The following is a 25827-nucleotide window of genomic DNA, read 5'->3' as shown; positions in this document are numbered from 1 at the left end:
CAACTCATTTTTTCATTTTTATTTATTATGTAAACAGTATTTAAATAGAAGCAGCTTCACAAACAAAGCTCCATGTTTATAGACCTTATCACTGGACTGTCATAAAACCTTGTATCTCCATTTTCAATTTTTTCACTTTTCCCATAATCTTACGTCTTACAGTTCTTTATATACTCGAAGAACTGAATGATCACTGGAGCAATAGAAATTCTCCAAAATGATTTGGAGTAAAACTTTTTTTTTCCATTGGCTTCCATTTAAAGTTAAGATTTGTTTTTTTTTATTACTATAAAGGTTCTTTTTTTTTTTTGCAGTTTGCACAAATATTAGTTTTTTTTTATTTGGCATGAATGGACCTATAGAAATTCTCAAAAAAATACTTTATAATAACATTTGTTTTGACGTTATTTAAAGTAAAGCACACTCTGGAGCGGGACGGGACGTGTGCAGGTGTGATGGGTCACAGTATAAACCAATAGGGTGTCAGAATGGTATATGTTTATACTTCTGTACATTAGGGGTGGGCGATATGGCCCTAAAATAATATCACGATATTTCATGGTATTATCGGGATAACGATACTCTTGACGATATGACCAAACACTGAATTTTAGATGAAGAGATTTATCTGGATAGGGGTTAGGGGTGGGCAATATTATATCGTATACAATATATCGTAACACAGAAATATCATGATATTAAAAATCCATATCGTGAGAATAGGGCTGTTCTGTCTTAAAAGTAAAAATACTTATAATAACATTTGTTTTGACGTTAATTTAAAGTTATTTTTAAACGTTTTTGTAACAAAAAATGGGCATTATTTACCTTGCCTTTTTTCAAAGATATTTTATGCCCCAAAATGTAATGACCTTTTAAAATGAAATGTTTTTGTTACACAAAATTAACCTTTATTTATTAATCTGTTTTAAGAAGGAAGTTGACTTTGACATTCGACAGGTTTCATAAATGGACTAATAGAAATGTTTCAAAATAACTTGTATAATAATTATTTTTTTCTATTGGCTTCTATTTAAAGATAAGATGTTACATTGAATGTTTTACCAAACTTTTTATTAAGAAGTTGTACATCCTAGTTGTCAGAATGTCTCTGAAATGTTTTTTTTTTTTTTTTTTTTAGGGATGAATGGAGCAATATATATTTCTTTAAAATTACTTTTTATATTTTTTTCTATTAAATTAGAATTCTAACATATTAAACATTTTATATGCTCTTATTTACCTTTTTAAAAAGCAATTTAAATGACTGATTAAAGTGCCGATTACTGTTGTTTAGCTGTTTTTCCTCAGGTTTTGAGAGCTCGGCACTGACTCGGCTCTTGATTGGTCCGGATGCGAGACAGCACGAGGGTGGGGGCGGGGCTGGTGATGTCATGGACCCTGCATTGTTTAATATCGCAATATATATCGTCGAAAAAAAAAAGAACATTTGCAATGTAAAATATTCCCAATATTGTGCAGCCCTAGAGTAAGGTGTATTTTTTAATGCATCACGATACCAAAGATACACAAACGCTCTAAATCCAGCTGTGTGATCCGTAATTAACATCTTGCCTATAGATTGATAAAATACAGCCCTTAATCTTTAGTACATGGCAAAAGTTAATTTTTTTAAACTTGTTTTAATAAGGAATTTGACTTGATTTGATGAGTGGACGAATAGAAATGTTTTAAAATGATTTTATCAATTGACTTTCTTTAAAAGTTAATGTTTTTTACTGTAAAGCAGCTCTTAAGTAGATCTAATGTTCAGTAATGTACGTGGTGGAGGTGAAATACAGTATGTACAGCGAGGAGACGGGTGTTGATGTACGTGTCTGAGAGCAGTCGTATGGAGCCCGCAGGCATTTGACCCACTTGTTCCAGCAGACTCCTTTACGTCTATTCACTCCCTGTATGCAAATCTGCTTCTATGCAAATCAGGGCCTTCACATTCCCCAGTGAGACGAGCTGTCAGAGCATGAAGCTCTGAGCAGTAACTCTCCGCTATCTTGTGTGAGTAACTGCGTTTTACTGAGACCTTAAATTAACACTAGGGAAGCGCAGTTTGACAAGGCAGCAGAATTCAGCAGAACACCAGTCAAAGCGGCGCCGTTTGCGATGGAATTTATGATCTAGAGCAGGATATGATATAGACTCTGGGGCGGGGCGTGTGCAGGTGTGATGGTCACAGTATAAACCAATAGGGTGTCAGAATGGTATATGTTTATACTTCTCTACATCCAATCACAATCAGATTTACTCTATCTGGATGGAGAGATTTATCTGGATAGGGTTTAGGGGTGGGCAATATGATATCGTATACAATATATCGTGACACAGAAATATTGTGATATTAAAAATCCATATCATGATAATAGGGCTGTTCTGTCTTAAAAGTAGTCTATTATTTACTGTAAAGCTTTAAGTGTATTTATTGTATAATTGTTTTAGTTTGCAGTTTATATGCATGCACTAAATATTCTGCAATATTATTTGCTGCATTATATTATTTCATGCTATATTATTTATTTTGCCACATTATGATCATGCTGTTATACTATTATACTATATTCCTGAAATTAATGGATTATTTTAGTTTTCCTATATCGCCAAGTATATAATTATCGCAAAAATACCCTGAAATACCGTGATATTATTTTAGAGCCATATCGCCCACCCCTACTAGGGGTTTTATTAAACGATGAGAAGCAGTGATGACAATGAGCTGAAATGAAATAGGAGTAACGAGGCTATTTTTATTAAAATGTAAGAAGTAACTTAGAAGTTCAGATAATTGTGTGAAAATGTAAAGTATAGATAAGAGATAGATATAGATATAGATAGATTTCTAGTTAAGTAAGGTAATGAAGTATTTGTACTTAGTCATATGAAAAAGTTTGGGCACCCCTATTAATCTTAATCATTTTTAGTTGTAAATATTTGGGTGTTTGCAACAGCCATTTCAGTTTGATATATCTAATAACTGATGGACACAGTAATATTTCAGGATTGAAATGAGGTTTATTGTACTAACATAAAATGTGCAATATGCATTAAACCAAAATTTGACGGTGCAAAAGTATGGGCACCCTTATCATTTTATTGATTTGAATACTCCTAACTACTTTTTACTGACTTACTGAAGCACAAAATTGGTTTGGTAACCTCATTGAACTTTGAACTTCATAGCCAGGTGTATCCAATCATGAGAAAAGGTATTTAAGGTGACCAATTGCAAGTTGTTCTCATATTTGAATCTCCTCTGAAGAGTGGCATCATGGGCTCATCAAAACAACTCTCAAATGATCTAAAAACAAAGACTGTTCAACATAGTTGTTCAGGGGAAGGATACAAAAAGTTGTCTCAGAGGTTTAACCTGTCAGTTTCCACTGTGAGGAACATAGTAAGGAAATGGAAGAGCACAGGGACAGTTCTTGTTAAGCCCAGTGGCAGGTCAAGAAAAATATCAGAAGGGCAGAGAAGAAGAATGGTGAGAACAGTCAAGGACAGTTCAAAGCTCAATGAGGTTACCAAACCAATTCTGTGCTTCAGTAAAAAGTAGTTACTAGTATTCAAATCAATAAAATGATAAGGGTGCCCATACTTTGCACCAGTCAAATTTTGGTTTAATGCATATTGCACATTTTCTGTTAGTACAATAAACCTCATTTCAATCCTGAAATATTACTGTGTCCATCACAGTAACACCCAAATATTTACAACTAAAAATGATTAAGATTAATAGGGGTGCCCAAACTTTTTCATATGACTGTAGTTACTTGAAATGTTTTAGCTAATGTTAGCTAAGTTAGCTAATGTTAACTACTACAGCTACTATTTCAGTGGGGAATGTTTTAGCTTGTTAGCCAGCTAACTTTTATTAGATGTGCACAGAAAAAGCTTTTGGGCGCTCACACACACACACACACACACACACACACACACACACACACACACACACGCCAAACACAGCGGTTACTTTCACCCAAGCCTACCATATATTGTACAGAGAGCAATGAAAGCCTTAAAGCTAAGCTAACTTAGCTAGCGTTAGGTTAGCTAGCTAGATCTTTGCAAAATCAACCTACATTAGATCACAAATGGCAGCTAAATTAATATGATTGTGATACTTTAATGGAGGATTACAGAGCATGTGCACAGCACAACATAGCAGTCTGTGAAGTCAGGTAGAGACAAGTGAATATACTAAGTAGTGAGCACCACATACTAAGTGGTGCTCACCACTTACTATCTGGTGCTCACCACGTTTTACATAAACAAAAATAAACAAACATCAAGCCCCTTTAGGGTCTTTGTACATCTGTTTCTTATGTGGGAATTCAGTCTGACAGGCAGATCATTTCTCAAGAACTCATTGAACAGGATTCCTTAAAAAGAAAGATTCCTGATAAATGAATTCCAGTGCTTTGAGCTATAGCACTGATTCTACCTGTTCTGTGGAAGAGCTGTTGTACTACTACTACTACTACTACTACTACTACTACTAAAACTCCCTGTAAATGTTTTAATTCTCTTTCAGCCATGGCAACAAGGAAGTGTTCTCCTGCCTGGGAATCCAGCTGGCGGTGAGGTACTTCCTGGAGCGAGGTCATTCAGACGTTACTGTGTTTGTGCCGTCGTGGAGGCGGGAACAGCCCCGGCCGGACGTACCAATCAGAGGTGAGCTGGGGGAAGGTGCAGGGCAAGTCTCCTCCTGTCCAGGCTGATAGCTGTTCATATTACAAGAAATAATTTCCATATTCAGTTTGATTTCCTGCTTATCAGCCTAAAAGCGTGAGTATAATATTAACTTGCAGGGGTTAGAAAGGCAGACACAGTATTGATTCCATATTGAAATTTTAGACACCAATTAGCACATATACGTAGCACACCGAAGTTACAGAAGAAGGATAAGATAGAATGATACAGATGATACAGATAAAATATAAAGTATAAAAGTAAAGTGACAGAATTCTGGTCACGCGCTCCAGATAAGACGCACTGCCGATTTTTGAGAAAATTAAAGGATTTTAATAATGCGCCTAATAGTTCATACTTTTTGCATGGGTTGAAAGTTTAGCATGAGTTGGATGAGTTGGGGAGTTGAATATGAGCTGAGGACGAGTTTGGGGAGTTGAGGACGAGTTGGGGATGAGTTTGGGAATTTGAGAATTGAGAACGAGTTGGGGAGTTGACAATGGGTTTGGGGAGTTGGATATGAGTTTATGAGTTTCATATCAGTTGAGGACGAGTTGGGGGGTTGAGGACGAGTTGGGGATTTGGAGAGTAGGATTTGAGTTTAATATCAGTTGAGGACGAGTTGGGGAGTTGAGGAAGAGTTGAGGATGAGTTGGGGAGTTGAGGATGAGTTGGGGAGTTGAGGATGAGTTGGGGAGTTGAGGATGAGTTGGGGAGTTGAGGATGAGTTGGGGAGTTGAGGATGAGTTGGGGAGTTGAGGATGAGTTGGGGAGTTGAGGATGAGTTGGGGAGTTGAGGATGAGTTGGGGAGTTGAGGATGAGTTGGGGAGTTGAGGATGAGTTGGGGAGTTGAGGATGAGTTGGGGAGTTGAGGATGAGTTGGGGAGTTGAGGATGAGTTGGGGAGTTGAGGATGAGTTGGGGAGTTGAGGATGAGTTGGGGAGTTGAGGATGAGTTGGGGAGTTGAGGATGAGTTGGGGAGTTGAGGATGAGTTTGGAATTTGGGGAGTTGGATGTGAGTTTAATATCAGTTGTGGACGAGGTGCTGAGTTGGTGTGGCGATCATTCAACATCCTGATCCCTTGTCAATGAATGCAATCAAATCCTCACAGCGATGTGCCAGAATCTAATCGAAAGCCGTCCATGGAGAATAGACACTCTTTTTATTTTTTATTTTTACTCTTTTTACAACTCTTTTTATTGCCAGTAAATGCTGCTTCCTCTGATGCTGTGGCTTTTATATCTGGCTTTTACCCAAAAACAGAAAGTACAAATAGTTCCCAATTAAAAAAGTAATTTGATTATATCCCATCTATTAAATCAATGACAAAACTGCGCCTGTGGGCTTGTAAGAATGCAATGTGCAAATGAGTTTTTTTTTTCCTCCAGCGCAGACCTGCGTTCGCTGACTCATGACACAGATACCTTTGTGACATGATGTAATGGGTAGTCTTATGAAAAACAAACACATAAACCTTTAAGTCCAGGGGATATTTAATTCCAGGAAAATTCTCCAACCTTCCTGAAAGTTAAAGATAAAATATAAGTACCAGAGACACATTATGGAGAAAAGTGAAAAACAGTAAGGCAGTGAGGATTTGCTTGCTATTGCATGGTGCTTCTTTTTTAATAATCTCAAAATTAGAAATATTAGCTGTATTGACTAGATTCAATGTCAAATCTGCAGATTCCGCTCTATATCATAAAATCTGATCCGAACTACACCACTTTTACCAGTGTTCTGTTAAGTTGTGCTACCTTGTCAAACTGTGCTCCCCTAGTGTTTATTTAAGGTCTTGGTAAAATGCAGAATCAACCGGAGATCCGATTTAAACCTACAGTTACTTACACAAGAGAGCTAACGCTAAGTAGCTTTGTAAACAGAACCTGTAAGCTCCTCCTTAGCTAACTTGGCTAACTCCCGGCTTCAGCGCTGCCTGTGGGCGGCCCCAAGTTGTGGTGAACGTATGGGTTGACATAGACTTCAGAGCTTTTCCTGATCGACTCGTTTTTCTGAGGCAGCATCATAAACAACTTAGAGAGAGACCTATTAATGAGACCTTTTTTTTAGAATTTTATTTCAAATTTTTCCCATTTTCTCCCCAATTTACACGGTCAATTACCCAACCCACTCATTAGGACTCCCCCTATCACTAGTAATGCCCCAAGTAAAACACACCAGGAGGGCAAAGACTAACACATGCCTCCTCCGATACATGTGAAGCCAGCCACCGCTTCTTTTCGAGCTGCTGCTGATGCAGCATTGCCGAGCAGCCAGCACGCAGCAACTCGGTTCTGATACATCAGCTCACAGATGCCCCGTGCTGTGGACATCACCGTAGGAGTGATGTGGGGAGAGAGCGCCATCTACCCACCCAGAGGGAGCAGGGCCAATTTTGCTCCCTCTGAGCGCCGGCAGCTTGATGGCAAAGCTGCATGAGCGAGGGTTCGAACCTGCGACCTCCCGCACATAGTGGCAGCGCTTTAGACCACTGGACCACTCGGCGCCCTTTAATGAGACCTTTTAAGTGAGCTGTAAAAGGTTGGGAACTCCTGAACTAGATTAATTCTTTTTTTATGTGTATATTATATAACATTTTTGGCAGTGTTCTAGGAAAGCCTTAGTGTCTTTCCTTTTCTTTAATTTTTGTAGTGAACTTCCTTGTTTGTGAGGCGTAAAGTTGTAGATTTTAGACCGGGTTGTAATTCGATTAAGTGTAAATGGTAGTATGGTAGTAAATGCTTCTTCCTCTGATCTGGAAACAGACTGGTATAAATGATCAGGGAAGGCAGGGGAAACCCGCTCAGACTCGTGTCTTGTCTCCGGAGCAGTTGAATTGACGTTTCTGTAGCGTTCGAAAACTTCCTGCAGCCTGATGAGAAACTGCACTGTCATAATACTGTTCATTTCACCACACTAAACCACTGCTTCCTTATAGAAGAGTACACATTCAGCAGACACAATAAGTATACGTTACCTTTTGTGTCGCAGCTTTGTTGTTTAAATTTCAGCCCTGAATGAACACATTATTACACGTTAATCTTCACTTTAAAGAGAAATAAAGAATTATTTCAGCATTTTATACAGATTTCTTTGATGTGGGGTTGGGTTTTTTGCCATGTCTGCAGTGGTTAAATGTCTAGTTAAGTTGAGTGTGAGAAAGTAACACAATAAGTTGACTGTGGCAAAAAAACACAAAAATGTAGTAATTTCAGTTATTAATTTAGCAAGTTTTGTAAAAAATATCAAGCTGATTAAACTAAGTGTTTAAACTAAGAAAGTTTAATCAAATTAATTTCATGTAGGAGCTGCAGAGTGAACCTCGGTAGATAAAGCGGGGCGCCGATTGGTCCAGTGAGAGATCGCTGGATGGAATCCCTGTTATGCAGCTTACCATCAGCTGCTGAAGCCCTGAGAGAGCACAATTTGTCTTGCTCTCTCTGGGTGGATACAGTAGATGGGGCTCGTTCCCCTCATCACTCCTAGGGTGATGTGGATCAGCACAAGGCTGCATCTGTGAGCTGATGTATCAGAACCGAGTCGCTGGGCTTTCCTCGGAGTGTTAGCGCTGTGATGCTACTCAGTAATGCTGCATCAGCAGCAGTTCAAAAAGAGGCGGAGTTTGACTTCACATGTATCGGAGGAGGCGTGTTCTAGTCTTTAGGAAAACTTAAAACTACAAATTTAGAAAAAACTGTAACAAATTATTTTTGGTGGCAGTGATTTACATATTTTACACTGTTCCTTTTATGTAACTGAAATACAAGCGTGTTATGTTTACTCTGTGTTTAATTTAAAGGTTGCATGTAAGGATGGAATAGGCTGCTTGCTATTTGTAAAAAAAAAAAAAGAAAATTAAATAAAATATAAAGATAATAATCAATAATCGCTCAGAAACGTAAAGAATATTTGCAAAATATATTTTACAATATCGACCAGCCATAGTTCTGAGTATCTGAAAAATGTGTTTGATACAGAACAAGAACAGCCACCATAAACAATTCAACAATGACCTCAGCACCCTGAGCTGCAGCTTTCCGTAACAGGAAGGACAAATTCCTGATGCTGGAAACTGGAAAATATGATTAATAAGATTTTGAGGACCAGAAGATAAAATATTTTTATTACGACCCAAATAAATGACGCAATATTTGAAAACATTCAGACTGGGCGCCTCAGCGTTTAGTTGTGCAAGTTAATCCAGTCTTTGTGGTTTTGTTGGGGTGGAACAAAAACCTTTAGAGAACAGAGATTTAAATCAAACTTTTTCTAATCCAGTTAACTAACAGTTATGTTTTGTGGACCGCCCACCACTGATTGATTGTCAAGTATTTCAAAATCTGCTCCAGCTTTTGCTTTAACTTCAAAAGAAACTTGGCCAGCTAAAGAGATTTTATAGCAGTTTTGATCTCCATCTAAAGTGATTTATTGAAGGATTTCTCCTCATTTGGTTTACGATTAGCTTAAAAAAATTATAATACAAAAACAGGAACATAATTATGATTTTGTCCTTGCATTAACAGTAATAAAGTTTTTTTTTAGCAATTAAATTGAATATGTCAACATATAAGTGCTTTGTACCATGGCTATGTCTCATGCTAACTGCAGCTAGCTAGGTACACTAGCTAGCTAGCCTGCACTGCACTGCATATACAACATTTTTCCTACATCATTATTAAACTCACAAATGCTAACTAGCATCAACATTTAAAATGTAAAGATTAAAGTCTTTCACCAGTGGTATCCCAGTGGATGGCCAATAGGTACAGCCTATTTTCCTTTTATTTATTTAGCTTTGTTACCTATTTTAGTTTTCTGGTGCTTCCTGTGTGAAGCACAACAGCTGCGAAGACCTGATCTCCACTTCAAAATAAAAGTCTCAATTCATTTAGTATCTGGCAGCACATTGATGAATCACATTTACTACAGTGCTCTGAGCTAAGCTAAGCTAACTTAAAACTCTCCTTTTAATTTTCTAACTTTCCATTCCACCTTAAATAAAATGTATATCTGGGTTTCAAATGTTGCCCCTGGCCTACTTCAGGACCATCATTCCAAGTTGCATTTGGGCCACTAGAAAATTTCAACCAGAAACAAGATTTAGGATTTCAAGTGTCATTTTAGTTATATTAGTTCATTCATATTAATAGTAGGGCTGCAGCTATCGAAAATTTTAGTAATCGAGTACTCTACTGAAAAATCAATTCAATTAATCGAAAAATCGGATAAAACATAAAATAAGAGATTTCATAAAATAAGAGCATTTCACTTAATAATCAATGACCAATTGGTTTATTTTTTTTAATTCACAACATACGTTTCCACATTGCAAACACAAATAAAAATAAACAAAAAACCCCCCACAAAATAGACATACATACCACAAGTAATAATTGAATAATTAATAATTTAATAAATAAAGTTAAATTATTTCAACTTAGGATTTATTGTAAGTATTTAATATAGAGCATTAATTAATAATAAAGGCATAAACATTGGCTTTATGTTGTGCATTTTAACTAAATGACATAATACAGTAACTTTAGCTCAGCTAACTTTAACATGTATTTATTTATAAACTCCACAGCACTGTGTTTGGTGATTTACATAAATCCTGTATTAAGTCTAGAACTTAGAACAGAAGTCTCTGTTGTAATAAACTACTCACACACACATTAGACAGTATTCCTAATAATTAGAACTACACAGCGCTGTCGTTATGTTATTAAGGTACATTTAATGTTAATCTTATTGATAACCTGGTCTCGGCTCCACCTCTCCAAAAACCTCCGCCTCCTCCACCTGCTTCCTGTGTGTGGGTGACGTAGCGCTAGGCCCTTATTAATAGTCATATAACACTGACCTGAACACTGAGTGTATTAATAGGAAATACAGTATAAGTACTGAGAAAGCACGAGTTCATAAACCTCTGCTTCTGCTTTATTCACCACAGATCAGCATATTCTGCGGGAGCTGGAGAAGAGGAAGATCCTGGTGTTTACTCCATCACGACGGGTAGCTGGAAAGAGAGTGGTCTGCTATGACGATCGCTTCATCGTCAAGCTAGCGTACGAGTCCGACGGCATCATCGTGTCCAACGATACCTACCGTGACCTGCAGGGGGAGAAACCGGAGTGGAAGCGCTTCATCGAGGAGAGACTCCTCATGTACTCCTTTGTTAACGACAAGTAGGTTCTGCTGAACAACAATTTTCCAAGCAATTACATTAAAAAATCTGTTGTGTAAAATGAAGTGTAATGGGATGGAGTGCTACAGACTAGTAACTCTCCAGCCCAGAGGGTTGTCGTCAGGGTCGCAGTCCAATACACTACAGCTGCCCTGGCTAGTGAATTGGGACACGACCTGGAAAAAACACCCTTATAAAGAGATAGGGAGCCCAAGAACGTGTGGAAAAACGAGAGCGGGCAGAAACTAAAGTCACGCCGAGCGCGAATGAGAGAGAGAGAGACAGGGGAGGAATGTAAACAAAAGCTCACCAGAGAAGCATTTTATTATTATTATTTTTTTTCCCATTATCGTTCATTATAGTCCAAAAACAACCTCACGGGCCAGATGTTTTATGCTTGGAGGCCACATCTGGCCAGCCTATGGTCGACCCCTGTCATAAGTCATTAAAATAGGTTGGTGGTCCTGCCCCTAACCAAAAATAACCCAAATAACCCCAAAAAATAAGCTTGTAAATAAAGGTGTGCCATATCGTATTATATGCAATAATATCGCCAACATATTTTTTATATGGTGGACGTTATTATACCCTGAAATATCGTTTCATATCACCCACCCCTAATTGCTGTTTTAAGAAAAATTCACACTGTTCTCATTTCCCATTATATATCTACTAGAGACAGATTATATCTGTTCAGTATCATTTATTTTACTTTAATCCTGGATGTATGGAGATATATGGAGTGCATTATTATTAGTATCATGACATTCTACACCATTGACTTCTGATACAAATCTGATAAAATTCTGATAAAATGTAACGCTCCCGTTATGTTCATTTGTCAGGAACAGCAATGGTGTTCTCGGGTCAATTTGATCCAGTGCATGTTTAATTATTCAATTAATATCCAAAGTAATAATTATCCAAAATTATAATTATTCAAAGAATCCAAACAAGCAGTGTGAATATTTTAATAGTAACTACATTACTAATTATTCTATCAATATTTAGTGCAATGTTCCTTACCTCTTACAGGTAATGCTTCAATCAGGATAATTAAAAATAAAAAAGATGTTCAAACCTTTTTTAATGTTTTACTAATTTACTACTTTTGAAAAAACAATATATTAGACATAATAGCTTTACATAACATTGAAACATAACGTTGAATTTTGTTTTAGTTTTTGTTTATTGCAGGGGGTTATATGGTGATTACACTAATTAAAGCAAGCAGATGTTTTATACTGAAAAATTACTTTTAACTGTTTTTCCTAGATCTTTATACTTAACTTTGAACGGGTCAATTTGACACATAACATAACCAGAGGGTTAATTTTCATTTTGTTGCAGTAGTGAATTCTTGATGTTTTTTTAATTCAGTGTTTTGTCATATAACCGAGTATCATTATTGTGAAAATACCTTGAAATATTATGATATTATTTTACCCCTACTTGTAAATTTCTATTTTCTCCAAGGCAAAATTGCACTAACATAAATTCATCTTACACTTTTTACTTTCTAAGATTTATGCCCCCGGATGATCCCCTCGGAAGACATGGACCTAATCTTGACAACTTTCTTCGCAGAACTCCTCGAGCTCCTAAAAGGCTTCCCTGCCCTTATGGTGAGTTGCCAAATCTTGTCCAACTTCTCGGAATACCAAGCGCCTAATATGCAAATTTTGTACTCTAGCATTATCCAGATTGTGGTTGCAAGCTCAAACAGAATTACAGTGCCTTCCTGTATCTGAAGAAGTGTAATGAATGGTGATTTAGTGATTATTTCATTTATGTGTGGCTTTTTTTAAAATACTAAGTAATAATTTATAAATTCACTGATTCTAAATGTATTGCTTTTTGTGGTAAAGTTTTTGTGTTTGTGCTACCAAACGAATAGTCTGATAATGCCCAAAGTTTCCCTTTTTTGTGTGTTTAAGGCCACTCGCAGTTTGCATGTGGCTGTGTAGATTGTGGCTGTGTCACTTGATAATTTTAAAGTTAATGGCTAATCTAGCAATGCTTATTTTTTCTTCAATCTGCTCCTGTATGGGTAAAATTGATTTAGTGCTGTGAGGTTAAACAAATTAATTTAATAAATAGAATTACTGTTTTAATGCAGTTTTCTTAATGGGATAATAGATAGCATTTACATATCAGTTAAGCTTTTGTCATAAACCTGTAAATAACTCTTTCGGCGTATGGCAGTAATTTTCATATTTTGCATTTTCCTTATTTAAAATATAAGGAGCTCATTTTTGCACTGTGTACAATATACAATAAAAGCTGCTTGATATTACTTTTTAACCTAAAAATGCTAAATTAAACTTTTTCTAAAAAGGTTTTATTGGACTTGCACTTTTTTGACCCCCTTGAAAGCAAGTAAATGTTTCAATATAACAGCTTGCATATTTGATAGCTCTAGATTGTGCAGTTTGATGTTTTTTGTATTATTTTGTTAGAGTAAGAGAGCACAATAAATTGAGAATTGCTCATAGATGAGGCATTCAGCTCTACACTGTTAAGTAAAAGAAATTAGACAGAAAACAAAAAGTTAAAAGAAATCCTTGCACAGAATAAAATAAACAATCACAATCCAAACAGCACTAAAAAATTTAAAACTAATATATTTGAATCTAAGAGGCTAAGTGTTTCACAATTTGGGGAAAGAAATCCACAAAAGCTCTGTGCACTTAGTTGAAAAAAAAGAATTAGAGCTGGATATCATCAGCAAATAAATGATAAACATCATTAAAAATAATAATTATGCATAGGCCTGGACAGTAATTCGATATCAGTATTTATCGCGATTTATATTTATAAAGTTTTATATAGTATTTGTGGGAGGAGGCTTCAAAGACTTAAATTAAAATTTCAGACAGTAGTGGGTACAGATTCCCATTGCAGGGAAATTTAGCAGTTTTTCAGAGGCCTTGAAAGTGTTTATATTGATATCGAAATCATATCGTATCAGCCGAAATTAAGGAATATATTGCAATATATATTTTGGCCATATCTCTAATTATTAGGGCTGCAATGATTAGTCGATATATTCGACAATGTAAATTATTTAAATTTGTCGATTACAAATTTCATTGTCGACTAATTGTTAATTTGTAACAGTACGACATTCCCCAAAGTGTTGGGGACATAAGAAACTTGATCTGTGTCTCCAAAAGTGCCCAAACACAAAAGATTACATATTTATTCACTAAATATCAGTACTCTCCACGTTTTAACAAGATGTGGACATTTAAATGCCTTTTAAATCTTATGTTTAGCTGTTTTTCTGTTGTTAGAGATGGAGGACATGGCAGAAATAATCGTTGACTAATAATCGACTAATCGAAAAAATTATCATCAGATTAGTCGACAACCAAAATGATCATTAGTTGCAGTCCTACTAATTATGTAATAAATCTTCTTTCCAAATCTCAACTCGAATTGTTGCTTGTCACTTTTCGGTAAATCACAGCTAAAAAAATGACATACTCCCATAGTAAACGATTGGTCGCTTGTAATTCTGTAAGGCCTTCAGGTGAGGCCTCTCTTTATCCAAGCTCTTGACTTGAAGAATAATAATCCTTGATTCTCTTCAATTTTGACGGCAGGTAAGAAATGCACCTACGGCTTCAAGTGCAAGTTCAGCCACCCTGAACGAGCCAAGCAGTCCCATCGTTCCTTGGCGGATGAACTGCGAGAGAAGGCCAAGATGACCCCCTCTCCACACAGAACACAATCATCTAGCCATGGTGCTTCTCTGGAGGAGGTGATGGAGCAGAAGCTCTCCTTGGATCTGAAGGGACCTGTTAAGAAAACTCATTTAAGCGAGAACGTGCCAGTTTTGAAGACTGGACCACAGTCCACTCAGAGGAAGTTCCCTTCAAAGCGTGAACGCTCTGGTCACTACTCCTCGACAAGCTTGGACTCTGTCCATGCTACTTCTCAGGAGCTCCTGGACTCTGGACTGGGCTCGTATGAGTACCAGAGCTCTGAGCATGGCAGCCAATGCGATCAAACATTCAGAGGAGAAATTCACAGGAATTCATCAGGAAAGCATCACCAGCATGGCAGTCGGCACCGGACCCCACCGCCCAGCATCCAACCGTGCAGCTGCTGCTCCTTCCAGTCCATGAGTTCTGGCACAAGCTACCACCACAACCACCACCACCACCACAGTATGGACTTAGCTGGACCTCACAACTCACAACAAGGTGTTGTGCCCTACTTTCAGCCTCAATATAACTCTTATGGAGGAGCACCTTCATACCTACCAGTGAATATGCCCCAATATAGCCTTCCCCAGGATTACCACCATCACCACCACCACCACAGCAGGATGCCTCCTCCTCATCCTTCTCATCCCCAACATGGCTACTGGTCTGAGCCCTATGGTGGCTACAACCATTCCCCTCCTAGCCCCATGCCGGGTGAGATTGCTCCATGGGGTCCAGGGAAACCCAGCCCGGCCAAAGCCAGCCCTGGGAAACCCAACTCTCAAATGCTGGAGAGAGAGCAGGTTCGTAAGAAGCTTCTGGCAGTTTTTAACACCCATCTCGTGGACAGAGCCATGGATTTGTTCCCCAACGTTATGGATCCTCAAAAACTAGCTGTGGAGATACTCAATCTGCAGTCCTACGAAGGGGTTTTATGAGGTTTATCGACCGCCTTTCGGACTCATCAATGCTCCAGGGCCACAGACAAGCTTTCATGCTTGGTATTTATGAGTTAAATTTTTTTATGATAGTGCTGGAAGTGTTGAACTTTATTGTGTGAGACAGTTGGGATAGGTATTATTTTATTTTATTTTATTGCATTGCATGGTTTCGTCTTTTGTCTGTGTCATCAGAATTAAAATAGAACTCTGGTGTGAAATGGACTTTTGCTGTAGTAAAACATGATAAAAAGTACTCTGGTTCTGAGATGGAGCTACTTTGAGGCTGGATAGTTGTGTAAAAAGCTATTTATCAGGGCAAATTATGCCCCGTGTCACCCAGTGTGAAGGGTCTGAAGGGTGTTTGGACAAATTGTTAAAATTTCTGGATCTCTGAACGCTGTGGGAGAGCCGAGGTGTGCTATTCATCAAAGGTAAGTACTTTTTATTATGTTTTACTAAAACAAAAGTCCATTTTACACCGGAGTTCTCCTTTAACTGTATTTTCTGGTAGTGTATTTGCTTCTGTTCACACAGGACCCCTTCCTGGTAATCCTGATAATGTATGAGACTGTCCAAATTGTACATTACACTAATTCAAATAGTCTAATAGCCAGATTTACCCGCTGAACATAAATTTGATGTGAAATCAATTTACACATTAAGTAAACCTTTATTCTAATTTATGAGAATTAGAAAATGTATTTAGTTGGACCAAGTGATATAGTTTCAAAGTATTTTTTGGGTTATAACTTAAAACTTAAATCTAACTAACAAAGCATGTAATGTTTGTCATGATAAATATAAATATCTGTTAACTCAAGGCAACTGTTCACTTTTAGAGACAGGAAAACAAAACATACTACAGTTTGGGTTGGCAAAGAATATCCCATTACACCCTTTAAAAGGTTACACCCTTTTAATTGGTTCAATAACTTTGATTTGTATACAGTCCTTCCTTTTTCATCTCCTAAGCAACAGAATTACAGAAATGCACTTTTACAACCTCTACAAGTTGACTTTTGCAGGAATTATATGAGAAAATAAACACATTTTCTATTACCTAAAATGCATTTGTAATGCTATATATAAACTGACAGGGAGGAACCTGGGTGTAGGTGGAAATTAAAAGCATACACATTACAAAAATAGTTTTTGAACCAACTTAAATGATGTTTTTAAATCAATTAACAATGTAACCTTTCTATTGTACATGGAATTGCACTGGCTCTTCATTTAGCAGCTGTTTCAGTAGTGTCTGATAATATTTTCCATGAATAAATTACTGTTAATTGTGCACAGCAGATCTAGTTCAAACTAATCATTAAAATAGCAGGAAAATATAACTTTATTGAAAACCATCTCAATAAAACACAGCAAATATAACAGATCAAATAAACAATATGTAGTATAGAGGGGGAAAGTTTTATGCTATCTGTGGGCAGCACATGGTTTAGGATAGATTTTACACCTAATTCTAAATTATAAGTTAATATACTGTATTTAATATGGGTTCATTCAGCTTGTCAGTTGTTTGATTACGGCTGGGTTGGTGTATTTGTATATTTGTGGTAAGTGTGTTATTGGTTGCATTAACCAACAAAATGTAATAGTTTTATTTTTTGTCTGGATTTTGTTCTCATGTCTTGCTGCATTGTTTCTTCAGCACTTTGGCATACAATTGTGTTTATATGTACCATAGTATAACAATGTTTTTTATTCCTTATTTATTTGTTTCAAATGTTTACTTATGTTTATTTTTTATTTAGAATTATAATTATATATATTTTTTACCTGACAACAGTCATATCATTTATTTTATTATCATTAACATATATCATTGTACTTAATGCCTAATTTTTACCTTTCTCAATCCATTCTATTTAGGTAGTGTTTATAGTTTATATTATGAGTATTAATTATAGGATATAGCTATTAAGTAGGTCTGTCACAATAATGATTTGTATTGTACAATATTTTGCCCAGAAATAATTGTATTATATTTTTATTATATTTTTTGCCACAGATAAAGGTAAATAATAAAATAACAGCATAATAAATAAATTAATCCCTTTTTTATAGAGCAATACACTTTTAAAAATGAAAATCGAAATGTAAAAATGTAAATATTGACAGTACCAATCAAAAGTTTGGACACACCATAAATGTAGTATTTTTTTATTTGAAAATGTTCTTCATTAATAATAAGGCCATCCAAACTATAAAGAAAAAACATGGATTTATTTAGTAAACAAAAAAAGGGTGGCTTTCAGTTAACAGCTGTGCTGAACTCATCAAGAGTTAATTACTTGAATTTCTTGTCTCTTAATAAAGTGTTTGAGAGCATCAGTTAAAGTAAAGTAGTGAAGAGGTAGAGTTACAGGTATACAGTGAATAGTGAATATTTGAGTAATGTTCTAATCCAGGTTTTGAGAAGCAACAACTACTCAACTAAATAAAGAAAAAAATTGCTTTAAGAAAACATTAAGGTCAGTCAATCCAAAAGACAATTTTAAGTTATGTTATGATGAAACTGGTTCTCATCAGGACTTCCCCAGAAAAGGAAGAGCAAGAATTACCTTTGCTGCATGGGATAAGTTCATTCTGAGTTACCAGCCTCAGAAAGCGCAAGTTATATTAGAGTATTTTGGTTTGTTTAACGCTTTTTTACTACCTTATGTGTTTATTCGGACTGGTACTGTAAGTAAATACATTGAAAAGACAACCAAAATACCAGCTATTTCATATACATAGGCTTTACCAATTAAATCAATTAATTGAATATAGAAGTCAGCTAAAAATTCTAAGATTAAGTCCATATATTGTTCAATATCGTAATAATTGTGACAGACCTACGATTATAATTATTTTTATTTAATATTCTACTGGAGGTGACATGTGGATGCGATCTGTCGGCACTGTGTGCCTCAAACAGCAGTCCCAATGCCAAACTACCTAAAGCAGGTAGAGGAGTGTATGCCCTGTGGGTCTTTTTGTGTATTTTTTTCCCATTCAGCTCTCTAAACAGTCTGATGATCACTGTGAGCAGTAATTACCACAAATATAATAGCACATAATCACACGTCTATGCAAATCAGGGTTCCCATGACTAGCAGTCAGAAGAACACAATAGGTACTAAAACCACACCCTGACAGAGTGTCAGTGAGAAATGGTCAAATAACCACCTCAGACTGACAGATGGAGATTAAGGACTTTTATTTTAGACTTTGAAAAATCATAGTGTGCAGGTTTTGTGTTCAGAGACGAATGTCGACTGTAAGTCACTTAAGTAAAGGGCGGGGTCTTCTGCTCTTTGTAAAATGTAATGCAATAAAAATAAACAATCTTCTTGTACCAAATGATACTGTTTTTTGTTTCATATATATATATATATATATATATATATATATATATATATATGTGTGTGTGTGTGTGTGTATGTTGTGTGTTAGTGTTGCATTTATTATAGAGCACGACAATATTAACATTTTACCTTATAAGGGATATCATCGCTGCTTAAAAGATCACTGCCGGCTTCGTACGGTCATGAAAAACCTAGAAATTTCATGGAACAAAAAAAAAAAGCTATTTCCAGGCGTGGATAAGTTTTGGAAAAATAAAAATACCCAGAGATCTTTCAAAAAGTCATCAACAAAAATGTTAGCATGTGCCAGAGTCTAAAGACTAAGTCTTCAGCTGACACTCTCGGATTCTTCCTCACCTCATTGATCATTCTGCGCTGTGCTCTTACAGTCATCTTTACAGGACTTTATCACGCCTATGAACATCAAGGCTTTTAGAGATTATTAGAATTAGAATTAGAACTATTTGTAATATCTACTGTATCATTAGACAAATTATTATATTAATGCAAAATATACCTGGGGAAAGTCTTTATACAGTGTAGGAAAAGATTATCTGGAACCCGAGCTGGTGCTGGAATGAGGAACATATGGAGGATCATGAGGAACAGTTCCTGATTTAGAGTAAAACAGATCAGCAGTGGAACTGAGCAGTGGAACTGGTTCTCTGGTGCTGTTTTCATAGCTGATTGCTTCATTGTTTGAGATCGTCTTTGTGTTTTTTCTATTAAAAGGAAACACAAACATTTGTTAATGTTGTTACTGCAGTACAGGAATGCTGACTTACTAACTAGACATTTATGACATTATTTCCTTATTAATTAGAGCTTTAAAACAGAAACTACTGTTTGTGTATATATTATTAAGTATGTTATGCTAATTTGCAGGTTATGCTGCGTTTGTCAAAGCGTTCAATTATAAAGTAATGTTGCTGCAGCTGGGCCTGTAGATCCTGCTCTACACTACAGCTGCTCCATAAATACTGGATTGGTGATAACATTGGCGTAGGAACCGGGGGATCAGAAATAGGTGGATTTTTCCACCCAAGAAGGATACTGCAGAAAAAGCAGAAATTGTATTAAACAAACTTTTATTTTGAAAGTGCCTAAATCTGCACCCCCGCCATAAAAAGCACCCTGTCTCTGGAGCACATTTCTAATTAAAGTTAGCTAAACATGTTATCTCCACTTTTATCAAGAACACTACTGAGAGGGGGTGCTTTTCATAGTGGGGGTGCAGATTTAGGCACTACTATGGTGCTGAATTCAGGACCCCCGCCAGAAAAAGCACCCTCTCTCAGGAGAAGCTGCAGGTGACGTTTCCTTTTTTCTTATATATTACGCGTCAAAGTATCTTAGAACAGTATCTTGGGTGTCTTATTTCCATTTTCTAAGTAACGTTAAAGATAAGAAGACAAGGGTCAAGGGTGCGCGCTCCCGAGAGAGGGTGCTTTTCCTGGCAGGGTGCTGAATTCGGCATGACACTGGCTTTACAAGCGAGGTCAGTGGTGATGAGAGCAATGAATCGAGCTAATGACAATATACTGCAATAAACAGGACTTGTGGGTACTGTCTTATTCTGCTGACAGTCTTGGGAAGGTTTGTGTTATCTAACATTTATATATTACCAGCTGCCAAAAATCTCTTTAAAACGTAAAAAGTTACATTCTTTTAATAAAAGAGAACCATTGTAAGAAGCACAAATTTAGTAGACACAAATTTAAAACACAGGACACAACACTACTGAGTGTATTTTTAGTGTTTTCACTAACAGAATATGACTGCACTGGATTTTATTTAGGCGTTTCAGAGTAAAGGGGGCTGGATACTTGTGCACATCACATTTTTTAAATTTTTTTTTAATTAAAATAGTTAAAACCATGTATAATTTTCGTTCCTTCACACGTATGCAATACTTCATGTTGATCTATCAATTAAAATCTTCATAAAATAGATTTTAAGTTTGTGTTTTTATGGTGACAAAATGTTAAAAATCTGAAGTGGTATGAATACTTTTAAAAGCCACTGTTTTATTTGGATAAACTCATCGTGTGGCTGATATGTAATTTCCATTAGTAAGAAAAGTCTTAGGAATATATTAGTTATAGTTAAGTATCATGTGGCCTCACGTTCTTCTGAAGCCCAAAAGCCAAAAGCCCACTCGAGTCTGGAGGAGTGGAATGACTGATCTAAACCACTGAGTCGTTTATAGATCTGCTTTCTGGACTTTCCCTGCGTTTCAGTGCTCACTGAAAAACACTGCTACTCACACTTACCACCTTCTATCACTATCGTTATACACACACACACACACACTCCCACTCCATACAGACCCCCACCAACACACACACACACACACACACACACTAAACCACACACACAGTGTTAATTATAAGAAACCGATATAGAAACTGCTCTTGTCTCATGATGGTGAATAACAAATGATGCAACGTTTCAGTTCTTCATACAAGAACTTCACATACGTCATGTAGTAACTTAAAAAAGTGTTAAATAAACCAAACTGGTAACTCTGATGAACTTATCCTGTACAAAAGAGGACATTTTTAGTCTCCCTTTTTTCTGGGGCAGTCCTGATTAGTGCCCGTTTCACCATCATCATAACATTTTTGAAGGCATTTTTTATCGATCTCTCAAAATTCTTGAAATTCTTCTTTCGGATTGACTGATCTTCATTTCTTAAAGTTATTTTTTACTTCTTATTCTTTACTTAGTTAAGTAGTTCTTGCTTCTCATAATATGTACAATATGTACAATACACATAATCAACCATACAATTTCTTTTTGAGATTATGTGAGATTGTCATTGAAAATAACATATTTTATATGTAGTTTTTAATTAAGAATGATTTTTTTTCTGTTAAAATGTTTTGTTTTAATCCACCTGCTTTGACCTGTAATATTCACATAAAAAATATATAAATACATCAATATATCAACATGGTAATGCATTGTTCTGTAGAAGGTTCTTATCTACAGGAAATCCACGCTGAAGCAAACTGCCGCTTCAGGCCTGCAGGCAGTTAACCACCAAAAAACACCCGGGTTATTTCTGTGGTTTTAATTCTGTTTTTTTTTTACTATCTTCTTCTCGCCTTAATGACCTATATACTCAATTTACGGCCCCTCAGTTTCTGGATTAACTGCCATTTAATGGTGTAACCAGTGTAGGAGTAGCAGCATTTAGAAATAACCAGACTATAGATATATATCTGCCTCTAAACTCATCACAAGACACATCTGCCAAACATCGACCTTTAACATTGAAATGTGGTTAAAAATAACGTCAGCTGTAGTTGAAATAACTTTAAGTGACCTATTGTACACTCTCTGGGGCGTTGTGATGCTCATTGCTATCTTACACCCTGTCAACACCTGTTTATTTTTACGCTTTGAGCCTGCGCTGTTAAAATGGTGTCAGAGTTTAGGAATAAATCTACACTGATGGTTTGGTGTGGTGGTCTGGAAGTGAGGTGTGTTCCGGTAAATATCTGGCGTACATGTTTCTATCTTGGCAGCAGGAAATCCAGGAGCTCCACTGACTGATTAAAACCCTGACCACAGTCAGCCGCCCAATCCTGTCTTAGCCATGCATGTTGCCATAGCTCGAAAATCCAGCTTTTAACTCAACAATAAACAGAATAAAGAAGAAAATATCATTGCTGTTCTCTTAAATGAGCTGCTGGTGTATCTTCACAGTGTGAATGAGCAGCTCAGTATCTGTCTCTGCTGAGACGCACAAAAACGTCGCACTGTTAAGATAAGAACGCGCCAAAGTCAGAGCTCACCTCAACTCTTAAAGGGAATGACAACTGGCTCACTGATTGGTTTATTTAATGCTAAACCCAAAATTAACCACACCCATGATTAATTAAGAGAATTAGTTCATGCCTTTTGCACGTTTCGAGGTGCACAAGGTGTACTTTTCCCATCGTTACGATAGCAAAGACAAAAACCAGATGTGCTATAGATCACTAAAATAGGGCCCTAAATGTTGTAACATTGTTTAAAAAACATTTATAAATCAATGCTGAAATTTTGACTTAGTCTTCAAATAATGTCTGTCTTATAAATAGTATTAAACATTATTTAGATTTCATTATAATAAAATTTTTCAAATATCTAAATTCATGTGTTAAAAATGTTAAAAACAATGACAAGAAAATAGAAAGTAAAGATTAAAATTAAAATAGCTTCTGCTTCAATCTGAAGTATCTTTTCAGCTGCAAGTGCATTTTTTCTGTTAAAATCAAAGTTTTTACTAAACCTTTGAAGAATCATACTTTTTAGGAATGTGCATAAATAATGTAGAATACATTAGAAACTGTTATAATCTCTGTTTTATTTATTGTTGAAAAGCATGACTTATCAACAATGATTCATCTTTCAAAATCAACACATAATTCAATGTTAATTCAACTGTGAATAAACACTGAAATGACTAGATAAAATCTGATCATGCTTCCACACACAAAACATACAAAAACTACACTGATTCTACACAAAAATCTATAAATCTATACATTTTAATGCAAATATATAATCGAAACTAGATTTTGAATACGCTGTTTTGTTACCGACATTACAGAGGAGATCCAAGAGAAGACCTATTCAAATGTAGACTAAGAGATCAAGTCAAATTTAAGCCTAAATAAATGAAACTATAGGTGAGCCATTAACCGTGTGCACCTTGCAGTTTGCTGTAGGGCGTGTCAGTGTGTCTTTGCTATTGTAACGACGGGAAAAGTACACCTTGTGCAGCTCAAAATGCAAAATGCATGTACTAATTATCTTAATTAATCATAGGTGTGGTTCATTTTAGGCGTAATATGAAATAAACCAATCAGTGTGTCACTTGCTCATCATTCCCTTTAAGAGCCAGGTGAGCTCTGACTTTGGCGGATTGCTAATTTAACAGCGCAGCTACCTGGACATGTCCAACGCTTCTCAGCAGAAGAATCTGACTTGCTTAATTGCGCTTGTTCATTCTGTTTACTGTTGTAAAAATGTAAAAGAAGGGTTTATGCACCTGTTTTTACAATTTAATGCCAAGATAGCGATGAACGTCTGACTGTTGACGTCTGTCTAGGTTGTATTCAGTCAGTGGAGCTCCTGTGTTTTCCGTTGCCAAGATAAACAAGCAAAACTCCAGAAATGTACCTGAACACACCTCATTTCCAGACCACCACCACACCCATTAGTGTAGATATATTCAGCACTGTTGCTGTTTAAACAAGGCAGGAGGAAGGTGTGAAAATAGACTGTTGGTGGGGTGTAAGATAGCAATAAGCAAGTCTAAATGAGACTATGACTCTAGACTATGAGTCTAGACTAAATGAGTCTAGACTAAATGAAAATGGTACACACTATTATATTGGTATATTGTAACGTGTCTTAAGAAAATTGAAGGTCAAAATCAGTGTTTTAACAACACTTATGATTAAATTAGGTTTTGATTTTATTATTGTTTATGATTGGAAAGTCTGTCATAGCTCAATTATAAGAGATTTAAGGTTTTATTCATAAGCGCTAATTAAAGTGACGTTTTATTTTACTGTAAAACTGCTATTGGTTATGGTTCTTTTTTTTTACTATATATATATATATATTTACCAATGTACATGTCCTTAATGCTCACACAGATCTCTGTTCTTTCAGGAATGAGAAGAATGCTTTAATCCCAAAATTATGTGTCCAGCCAAATAACTTTTTTATTCATTTTAAATCAATGTGTGATCCTGAATCACCACTTTATATTGCGCTGTATATTAAATAAATCCTGATCCACTGCTGGAATCCGCACATTTTTAGAGAGAATCAGTGACTGGTATCTAGATCACGCTCTCCACGAACAGGAACAGGAACAGACAGCAGATTAGCAGTGAAGTAAATCAGTAAGTGATTATGATCCAGGAAGTTCTGCACTTACGTATCTGAGATAAAAATTAGACGTCCACTTCCGACAGTATTTAACCTTCAATCTCTGATCTTCAGATTAGCTTACAAAGTAAAGATTAATTCATTATTGCCCTTTAGCCTGATTTTGCCAAATTTTTCATTTACAGCTGTTTTATTGAATTCTGGTGACACAACAATTATAGAATCCTATCGTACACCATGTGCAAGGTGAATAGCGACGTTCATTGCTATCTTACACTTATGTAATGCTTATGTAAAATGCTTATGTAAAATGCTTTACACATGCTTGCTTCACCTAAAGTGCAAGCAATATAAACAGCTTACATGGTTAATATTTGCCCTTTACCTTTCTTATCCCTTTACCTTCCCGCGGGCCGTAGTTTGGACACCCCTGAACTAGACAAAACAGTGTTTTTGGACCCTGGTAAAAAAAAGAAGTGTACTTAATTGTACTTAAAACATATTGAGAAATGTCTAAGTATTTTAAACTTATGTTGTCTGTCTATTTTCACGTCTTACGCCCGCACTGTTAAAATAGCGTCAGAGTTTAGGACAAAATCTACACTGATGAGTGTGGTGATCTGGAAGTGAGGTGTGCTCAGGTAAATTTCTGGCGTACGTGTTTATATCTTGGTGTTGGAAAATACAGGAGCTCTACTGACTGATTAAAATCCCGACAACACAGTCAGCTGCCCAATCCTATCTTTGTAGCTATGCAGGTGCACCATGTATATATCCGCTCTCTACACACAGACACACAAACTACAGGCTACATTGAGAAAATTCAGAATAAAATATCATTAGTCAGAGCTCACCTGCCTCTTAAAGGGAACGATTACTGACAGACTGATTGATTTATTTCACATTACGCCCAAAATTAACCACATCCATTAGTAGTTAAGAGAATTAGCTCATGCCTTTTGCACATTTCAAGCAGCACGAGACGTTTATTTTTAGCAACGTCATGATATCAAAGACACAACAACA

The 25827-nt window shown here is 36.3% G+C and overlaps 1 protein-coding gene across 1 annotated transcript in view; it reads left to right on the top strand.

Annotated features, from left to right (window-relative positions):
- The window catches only part of LOC125788969 (endoribonuclease ZC3H12A-like), a 30115-nt gene extending 11213 nt beyond the window's left edge, over positions 1–18902 (top strand). Inside the window, exons 3-6 of the mRNA XM_049472945.1 lie at positions 4544–4683; positions 10657–10891; positions 12415–12515; positions 14499–18902. Of these exons, the coding sequence (XP_049328902.1) occupies positions 4544–4683; positions 10657–10891; positions 12415–12515; positions 14499–15541 (1519 nt within the window). The 3' untranslated portion in view covers positions 15542–18902. The remainder of the gene's footprint in view (positions 1–4543; positions 4684–10656; positions 10892–12414; positions 12516–14498) is intronic.
- The last annotated feature ends 6925 nt before the right edge of the window (positions 18903–25827 follow it).

Source organism: Astyanax mexicanus, unplaced genomic scaffold (assembly GCF_023375975.1).
Source record: "Astyanax mexicanus isolate ESR-SI-001 unplaced genomic scaffold, AstMex3_surface scaffold_31, whole genome shotgun sequence".
Classification (NCBI taxonomy): domain Eukaryota; kingdom Metazoa; phylum Chordata; class Actinopteri; order Characiformes; family Acestrorhamphidae; genus Astyanax; species Astyanax mexicanus.
This window is presented reverse-complemented; position numbering and strand designations above follow the sequence as displayed.